This window comes from Limulus polyphemus, unplaced genomic scaffold (genome assembly GCF_000517525.1).
Source record: "Limulus polyphemus unplaced genomic scaffold, Limulus_polyphemus-2.1.2 Scaffold148, whole genome shotgun sequence".
NCBI lineage: Eukaryota > Metazoa > Arthropoda > Merostomata > Xiphosura > Limulidae > Limulus > Limulus polyphemus.
The window spans coordinates 506,635-516,983 of NW_013665758.1; the positions used below are offsets into that span (position 1 = coordinate 506,635).

Here is a 10,349-nt window from a genome sequence, read left to right on the forward strand (position 1 = left end):
CTTTTTTCCAGTTGTAAGTCGAATAACTTTGAATCTTACAACGGCCCCACACATAAAAATGCGAAGACCTTTATCATCATAGTAGTGTGAACTTTGACCTTTCGATCAGCAACTCGGCATGCTAATCACTTTGGCCACACCCGGTCAAAAACCTTTGTGCTTGAATGTTAATTCAATGACTTAATAAATAGAGAAATATTGTTTGAATTGGACGCCATCTAAAAAAAAAAGAATAACCTTTGTTGAATCCGCGTATAAATGGTAGAACCTTGGCTTGAAGTTTAAATAACCTCAAAGAAGAAAGAGTATTTAAACTAAATACTGTCTAAAGACAATGGAAGTTTTAATTAAGTTAAACGCCACTTAAAGAAGATAAAACGTTTAGTTACGCTGAACACCATTTAAAAAAGAACAGAAACTTCAGTTAAGCTGAACACCACTTAAAAAAAAGGTAGAAGTTTTAATTGGGTTTAACACTGTAGTTGAACAAAGCAGATCACTTACGTAAAGCTAAATACTTGAGATATTAGTTGAACTGGACATCTTTATCAAGTATAAGAATAGTAACAATAATCAACAAGAAGCATGTCATAAAAACCATCGTTTTATGATACAGTTAATTTTAGTTCATTTTGTTATTTCTTGTAGTAACTCTCCTTGAACGCAAGTTTTATGTTATCTCTCGCTTTCATATTAATATTTTGTTCTTTTTCTTTACTATGCATTGCAAATGGTAACACAAATCTCTATCGGTGTTTTTTTTAGTATATGCTACGGTATATGAAATACTTATAGTCCCTACGACCTGAAAATCGAAATTTGCGAATTTCTCTCTTTGTTCTTTCTGAAAACTGTATACACAAAATTTAAAAAACAAAATACGAGTTATAATAGGAAAATGGACAGGAATGAATTTGTCCGTAAATCAAACTGTTAAGGAAGTTTCTATCTCTAAAGTATGTTTTAGTGTGAAGTTGACAAAATAACTAGTACTTGCCAAGAATAACAATGATCGCACGTGCTTCAAGGAATGACAGGTAAGTAAAACGTGTCTATACACTGCAAAACGTAGATACAAACTCACCCTGGCTGGCTGTAGGAAGTGGTAGGGACGTCATCGTTGAGTAGCATCTGGTCTCACTACTCGGCCACATACAGCCAACATCGTTTAGCCAGGTTTAAAAACTCTTACTTCGTTGAAAATATTTCTTGCTCAAAGTAATTGTGATTTTTTTTATCAAGTTTAGAAACTATAAGCCTAACTTGTTTACATTGATATATAGCTAGGATCCACAAGAAATTTACATGCAAGAAATAATTGTAAACAGTCTCGATATAGTGCAATAGAAAAAAAAAAGAGCTTTAAGACAATGAAATGAAATAAAACATGAGATATTAACATAAACATAAATTCAAAGTTATTTATACAGATAAAAAAGCGTGAGCCGTTGAGGCTGTCATCTCTTTAAAACATACAACAGACAGATGATGGTATGTGTGAAGGAGCGGAGCGTATCTTTTTTTTTATCTTTTATTCTTTTCCTGTACAGCTACGTATCTACGCATAATTTTTCCTAATTTTGAAGCGACAGACTCTAATGAAAGCAGCTAGTCAACAGCACCCACCGGCAACTCTTGGACTATTCTCGTCTGATCTAATAGTGGGATTTGTCTGACACTTTTGTACATAAATATAGCGAACCCACAAGCCCAGTGGGACTCGAACTTTGAAACCCTTTGATTCACAATCCAAGCACGTTCTTCACTAGGCCACACCCGGTCCTGGGGGTATCAGAAAGTATGTGTGCATGGATTAAATATTGGTTATCCAGACAGACAGACGATTCATTTAAACCGTAAGCAACGTAAATGTTTTAATTGTTTTCAGACCGCAACGATGCAATTGTTCAATTTTGTAATTAACTCGTATACTGTCTTGTGAAAATCCTATACCAACAAATTAAAATACTATGCTTTCCTGTGCTATAAACTGTATTCGATTTAATCATTGCCCCCCAGTGGCACAGCGGTATGTCTGCGGACTTCCAACATTAGAAACCGGGTTTCGATACCCGTGGTGGGCAGAGCACAGATAGCCCTTGTGTAGCTTTGTGCATAATAAAAATAAATAAAATAAATAAAATGCGTGATGACTAAATTTATTTATTTTAGGGGCTCAAGAATAAGGGGAATTCAAAACGATAAATTTCCTTAAATGTAAAGGGGCTTTTGCTGTATTATAAATAATTCTAGAAGAAATCACACGAATTACAAAAAAAAAGCACAGTTTAACAGTTTTCCCTATATGGACGAACAACTATCATGGTGTTTACTGAAAGGAATCAATATCTCTTGTAATACCAAACCATCCAAGGCAATTATACGTTGTCAGTGAGATGAAAAATACGTTATTTTTTTCAAAAGGGGGAAAAGTACAGCACTTCTTATCCAGACATTATCTCGATTATTTAAAAAACAACAAAACACTTTGCTGAATTTTTCCAGTAGCACAGCGGTATGTCTGCGGACTTATAACGCTAGAATTCGAGTTTCGATACTCGTGGTGGGCAGAGCACAGATAGCCCATTGTGTAGCTTTATGCTTAACTTCAAACAAACAAAGCTGTTCTTATTTCATTTCGTCGATGCGTATAATTTTAGTTAAAAAAAAAACATGTTCCGTTCGCTAGATGAATTCGTTATCTCTATTTTGAGTAGTACCAGTTACAGTGATGTCGTGTATTTTACGATAGTGGTCGTAGACAAAAGTAGCCTGTATATTTGCATGATCAAAAAAATATTTTTCCCTTTTTGTTTTGTTGTTGTTGTCTAGTATATCATGTGTTAGCTTATTCTAAGCTTTCAAACTTTTTGTGTGGTAGGAAAGTAGGTACTGCTTGTTTGATTATGGTGACGTTATTCGAACTTCAACTGCCATTATTACCTGACGATGTTTCCATATCTAATAAAGACGAGCAGAAAGACACTAAATGTCGTTCTATGTTCCACCCCATCAAACAAAGACAAGCAGAGAAACACAAAACGTGTCATCCTGTGTATCCCATGAAACTTTAATAAAGACGAGCAGAGAGACACAAAATGTGTCGTCCTGTGAACCACCACATGAAACTTTAATAAAGACGAGCAGAGAGACACAAAATGTGTCGTCCTGTGTACCACCCCATTAAACTTTAATGAAGACGAGCAGAGAGACATAAAATGTATCATCCCGTGTACCCATGAAACCTCAGCGTTGAAAACTGATATAATTCGATAATTCAACTGGTTCCTTAAATATTTGTATTGTAGTTTAAGGTATGGTTATCAATGTTAACCCTATTCCAGATCTATATAAGGTATCTCTCCGTAAATAAACATCGAGTAAACAAATGTATGATTGCACTCTTTTTTTTTTCTTTGCAAGTATGTTTTTATGATTCGTGTTGCGCGTGACGAGTTTAACTAAGAAATTAAGAAAAACAGTTAAGTTTCAAATGAAACTACGCTATATAATTTCTAACAAGTCTTTGTTTCGTGATGGTGAACAAACAAACAACTATCACCACTTTCAAATGCCGTTTTGCATGGTTTCCATAGCAACACTCGTAATTCTCAACTATCTCCTTGACCTGAACTTAAAACGTTGTTTTATTGAGTATATTATACTCTTTCACGTTTAGTTGCGTATGTATGCTGATTATTCAAAATTATCCAGTTAAACGCACACTACATCGTATTTTACAGAAGGTTGAATATGTTACATTAAAACGATCTTTAATATGCAAAACAGCAAGTCACGTGAAAACCACAGTCGATATAAATTCGTGGTTGAATAGCATGTATCAGAATGGTTTATACATCATATACCGTTAGATAGATATCATTATGTCATCGAAAATTGGTCGCTTTTGGGAAGAATATGCAACAGCCCTTTTCGACAAAATATTCGTACACTGATATCATAAAGATTTCTTCAGACAGAGGAGTTAGAATTTCCAAAACTGGTATATTCCTTGTATCTAAAGGCTTTGGAAAACAACGGTATATGGATCATCCTTGGAGCCAGAACAATACAGAAAAATACCTGTCGTACCCCAATCGCGGTAAGCAAAGTCCGGCGTTTTGCAACAGGTGAGAATCTGCAAGCACAAAGATTAAATGCAAAAGCCGTCCATGTGATCCAGGCAAAAGTATACAACATAATCAAGAAGGATTGGCATGTCTGTCCAACCGTTGCATACATCAAGCAGCTGGAGAACGAAACGAATATTCGTGCTATTCTATTCCACAAGAACGTATATCGGTCAAGTTGCCAGACGCAGTGCCTATGGATGTCTGTGTGAATGGATTGCTGAAATGGACAATGAAAAACAGTCGCCTACGTACACTAGATGGAGTATGGAAAGCATGCAGGTAGAGGTAGTGTAATTTTAACATTACTGCCTTACGAGAGAGTCTTTTGAAACTGAAACTACGCTGTAGGGCTATTATCAAGATGCATGTCCGTCAAACAGAACAAGAACGAACGCGGCGAGGCTCCAAAGTCTTTGTAATACAAAGTACTCAACCTCCGTAAACAAACCGCACTTGTCTAAACACATAAACTACGTTAACTTGGTTACTAAGTAAATTGTTTTTAAATATGTTTAAACCTATGAAAAGATATTTGTGAGTCAATTATTGTTACCTTGTTATCAAAGCAAGCAAGTGCTAGTCCGAAACTAATCAAGTTGTCAGACCTAAACGAATAAAAGTTACAGTTTTTAACTAAAACAAATTGTCAGACTTAAATCAGCCAAGATAGTGGTTCCGAAAACAGCATAGGTGTCAGTCTTCCAATGATGAAAGTAGTCCTAAACCAAGAAAATGTTAGTCTTAAACTAATAAACGAATCAAGGTAGTAACTCTGAATCAATAAAGATGACGTCTTAAACCAATAAAGGTCCCAAGCCCTAATAACTCTAATTTCAACCCTATGACAGCACCCTCAAACTGATCATATAGCTTACCATTAAGTAAGAATATGTCCATGTCTTAAATCAGTAAACTTTTCAATCTTAAACCAGTAAGGACGGTAGTCCTAAACCAGTCAAGGTGTCAATTTTAAACCATTCAAGTTAATAGTTGAAAACTAGCTAAAGTTCCAACTCACAGCATTGGACACTTCATATCATATTTTATTTTATACCAACGATAGTAAGAAACTGTAGAAGGTTTACGCGCGCCAAACTTATGCAATATTCTTGGCATTATCCAAGTTAATATTAGTTTGGGAGTAAAGATGTTCATGTGCATTGTTTGTCGCAGAATAACATTTTGATTTAGTTTTTTAACCATTACTTAAAAATATTTTGCATAAGAACCTGTTTTTCAGCAAGACCCACTTTAGTTTTGTAAAACACATGGATTAACTTTAATCAGTATAGAATTCGATTTATAATATTTCTGTAGATAAAACAGAAACTTTTAGCTCCTTGGGACGCTGGTTACTAGCTAACTTTTCTCGGTATAGTGCGTCGTATGTGATCTTTTCCTAGACAACATATGTTAAGTATCTGAACAAAATTATCCAATATGAGTAAATACGTTCTGTAGTTAAGATTTATATGATGACTGGTTCACTTTACAACTCCTGTATTTAAGACACACTTAAGTTATATAGTTACGAAAGCTATTCAACATATTATAACCCATCCATGTCAAACGTACATGTTGACTCAAAACTGTTAGAGCATTGTTATAACTTAGCTTTCTTTCAGTAGTGGAGGCGTTGCAATATGACGGCCAGTCACACTATTCGTTGATAAAAGAGTAACCTAAGAGTTGGCAGTTAGTTCGTTTGACTAGCTGCTTTGTCTTTAGTCTATCACTTCAAAAGTATTAACATCTAGTGCAAATAGCCCTAGAATATTTTTGCGAGAAATTCAATAAACTAAGAGCTAAATAATAAATAATTGTTTTTACTACCGGTAGGTGTCTTAATATTGTGCATGATTTCAAAAGACATACAACAAATTCTACTACACTGCACAGAAATAATTAAAGGATAATTGGAATCTATAACATCATAGCTATGACATAGTAAAACCACTGTTATAAAATAATATATCAATAAAATAATATCAATCATCTCTTAAGTTATTCCTACACAAATCGAGTATCTGATGACCATTTATGTGATCTGAAGTGTAAATGACTAGTTAACAATGTTTACTACTCACAGCTTATTGGGTACATTCCCAGTTTGCCCCTGAAAAAAGAATGTCCACCTATCGAAAGCACTCGAGTTATAGGGTTTTTATTCATTTCTATGAAGACTTCTTGAACCTACGTATTTTTCTAACATCATGAATAATGTTCACATTGTAAGAATTTGTGAGCAAAGCCGGTAAATTCACTCTCTCCTGTTTTACAAACGAGATTTCTCATTGCGATTTTTTAAACCCAAAATTCATTCAATTCTGTGGGAAATTCAACAATATTTTGCTACAGATTATGGGTATATAATTTTACAAAGTATCAAGATGTTTTAAAAACTTTCAGGTCTATACTTTAATTCCTTGGGATATTATTTAGAGTATAGGGTTTCGATTCGTTTCATCTATAAAAAGAATATTGCTATATATTCTTAGACTAATGTATGAGTTCACAGTACAATTGAAGGTGAGCTTTTTTCTGTGTGTCTTTCTGTTAGCATCTTGTATTTCACTGAGCGTCTGACCTACAGATTAGTCTTGTGAAGTCTGTTTCTAATCGACCGTATGTTGACACTGTCAGTTGCAACTGCGAACATACCAATCATTCTCGGAGTAGGTAGCACCCTACGATTATTACGAACCAGAATTAACGGATCTAGTTATGTTTCGGTTGATTGTATGCCTTGTCCAGGTGACCAAACAATTTTAGCATTAGCTTGGAAACGGTTCATTTGTAATAGCATCACTTTTGAGACATTTGTAACCTGTTTCACTTGATCAGCTCCAATTTGTTCGGTGGCTCTCCACAATATTGAAACATAGCATGGGAATGCACTGACATTAGTTTCAGATGAGTGCAAGCTATGTACTTAGAGAAAAACTTCAAATCAAACCTGGAATCACTATAGCTAGTTAAATATACTTTCGTTATATTCCTACTTACAAAGATCCTAATGCGTTGTTTGATTAGTTATTTACCCTCCCTGTTAACGATATTTTCAACCGTAATTCCAAAAATACCTCACGAGATTCGGCCAGCTGAGGAAATCTAGGTTAGTTCTAAATACATATATTAAGCTAATAATGCAAAACAATATGTGGCCTGGCATGGCCTGGTGATTAGGGCGCTCGAGTCGTAATATGCGGGTCGCAAGTTCGACCCTTTCAGCCATGGGAGCGTTATAAAGTAAAGGTCAATCCCATGGTCACTTCGTTGGTAAAAGAGTAGCCCACGAGTTAACGGTGGGTAGTGTTAACTAGCTGCCTTCCATGTAGTCTATCACTTGTAAATTAGGGACGGCTAGCGCAGATAGCCCTCGTGTAGCTTTGCGTGAAATTCAAAACAAATCAATATTTATAGTTAAAGTATAATATTAAATAACACAATTAAAAATTAATAACCTTCGATATCTTAAACAGTCTAACCAATATCATTCATGAAAGTAACAATAAATAAATAACATAATATACCTTACTTTAGTTACACAGAAACACTAGCTATCTGCCTGAACTACTACCGTAGAGTTTTTTTTTAACGTAGCGTCAGAATAACATGGCTGATGTTTCACTAATTCTCCCTAACGTGTCTTTTGACCATTTAAAACTCATTAAGCTACTCTGCAGTATAACACTAGAGAAGAGTGGCATCTGTGAATGTGAAAACTTACGACGACACACGTTATTGTTTAAACTGTGTCGAGTCAGTAAAAGTAGTTTTACCTATAGTAAACAACCAAAAGCTAATGTTTATGAAGTGACAGAGTAATAAATGAAAGATTGTCCATTAAAATCTATCAGCGTTAAATGTAATACAAAGAAAACAGCATACTAAACATATTATGAGATATGTCTAACATTACCACTCTAAATTTAACTAACCTTTGACACGTAACAGTTGACTGACGTTAAATCATCCGAAAAAGTCAAAAATGGAACAAGTTAAGCCCTATAAAAAGTTCAACAATAATAAGACTTAGAAATAAACGTTACAACGTTGGTTAATATGGCGGGCTTGACTCGCAGTCTGAGGGTCACGGGTTCGAATCCCCGTCACACCAAACATGCTCGCCCTTTCAGCCGTGGGGGCGTTGTAATGTGACGGTTAATCATATTATTCTTTGGTAAAAGAGTAGCCCAAGAGTTGGCACTGGGTGGTGATGACTAGCTGCCTTCCCTCTAGTCTTACACTGCTAAATTAGGGACGGCTAGCGCAGATAGCCCTCGTGTAGCTTTGCGCGAAATTTAAAACAACCCAATCGTTAATATGGCAAAGGAAGTAATTATAGAAAATTAGTGTAACTAAACTATTGATGTAATGTCTTATTATATACATAACTGTTATATACCTGGTATTAACTATATGTAATAAAAACTTAAGTTAACGTGAGATAAACCCAAAGACGCGGCTAAATAACAAAAGTATACTCATTTAACCTGAAACCAGATTCAACCTTAATTTCTTACTTAAGTGTGACCCATACAGTAGTGGTAGAAGAATGTTATAAGCATATTATATACACCGCATCCTATGGCTGCTATATGCTTTTTCATTTGGTCCTAACTTCAGCCTGATGGATGATAACACCTGCCAACACCGTGCTAAACTGATTGACACATTGGGTTAAGAAGCGAAGATTAGTCAAATGGAGTGGCCTTCTCAGTGGACTGCAGTCCTGTCAGGTATGCATGAGATTTTCTTGAGAAACACGTTGCATCCCGTCAGATGACTCCAAACACAAATGATATACTAGAAGTAACTCTTTGAAAAGAGTGATCGAGGATACTTCAGGATATAATCAACATTTTGGTTTTTAAAAATGCAATACCAGTGTCAGGCTGCTCATGCTGGTCTTGAGGACCATACTCCTCGTGCAATACGTGCAATATTATGACGTATAAAGATACAAAACTACTTTTTGCCAAATATGTTGCCCAACCCCACGCAATGGGACAGCGGTAAATTTACGGACATACAATGTTAAAATCCGGGGTTCCATTCCCCATGGTAAACATAGCAGATAGCTCATTGTGTCTTTGTTTCTAAAAACAAACCAACCAAATATTTATTTACGACCATAGTTTAATCACTGGTGTAGGAAGGAGTTGAAAAGTGGGGGTATTTGGCTAGACTTGCAGATTTTACAGTTGCTAAAACCAGCTCTCTCATGAGTGGTCTGGGGGCATGCCCCCAGAAAACTAATTTAATAATATAATTTACAGTTGCTATATAAATCAAATATGTAAATGTGGGGCTGATTGAGCACCTCCGGTTCCAACCCTTCTGTTAATGACCAGTCATTTGCCTTATTTACATAAAAATAATCGAGGAGGATCATTGACATTATTTCATCTCTTCATAACTAAAATATTAAGAACTGAAATTTGTCTTTAATTGTTTCGTGCAGGGTATTTTCTCCATCAAAATACTCACAATAAATAACTATTTGTAATATAACGGCACATATTTAAAGGTTTATGAAGGAAATACGTATTCAAAGCTCTGATATATATTTTTCTTTTGAACCTTTTTATGTCTGTTTGGCCGAATAACATCAACCCTTATCAAAAATCCTGGGGTAGACGAGAAAATATGCCCACGTTTTAGTAAACCTGAGATAGGATAACGAATATCAGTAATCCTTGGATGATTTTGAGAGTATCGTCTTTCCCCAGTACTCCTGTGTTAATGTCACGAATAGCATTAATTATCAGAAAACCTGAGACAGACTGAAAAATTATTTCATTTATAAATAACCCTGGGCTAAAGTGGAGAATACATCCATTTACTATGTAGCCTTAGATTAGTTTAGCAATACTTTCTTTTGACGCTAACTCTAAGTTAAGTTAAATAATATCTCCGTTTATAAGAAAAACTTGAGATGGACTAAGGACCGTAAACCTGTAACTAGCAGTGAAATAACACCCTTCAAAAATCATGGACAATTACATCCACCGTCAATAACCCTGGGCTAAAGTGGAGAATACATCCATTTACTATGTAGCCTTAGATTAGTTTAGCAATAGATGTAAATAATGTTTTCTGTTGTTTGTCTTCCTTCGCATTTATAACTGTGGTCCCCAAAAAAATTTGAACTATAAATTTCAACCCTAAAACATGAGAAGACTAAGGGGGAAAAAAATGAAGAAATGGGTT

At 35.2% G+C, this 10,349-nt stretch overlaps 1 protein-coding gene across 1 annotated transcript in view; it reads left to right on the forward strand.

Moving 5' to 3' along the window:
• The first annotated feature begins 1,030 nt into the window (after window positions 1-1,030).
• Window positions 1,031-10,349, forward strand: part of LOC106475569 — a 30,450-nt gene continuing 21,131 nt past the window's right edge. The window contains exon 1 of the mRNA XM_022380855.1: window positions 1,031-1,037. Coding sequence (XP_022236563.1) covers window positions 1,031-1,037 — 7 coding nt within the window. The remainder of the gene's footprint in view (window positions 1,038-10,349) is intronic.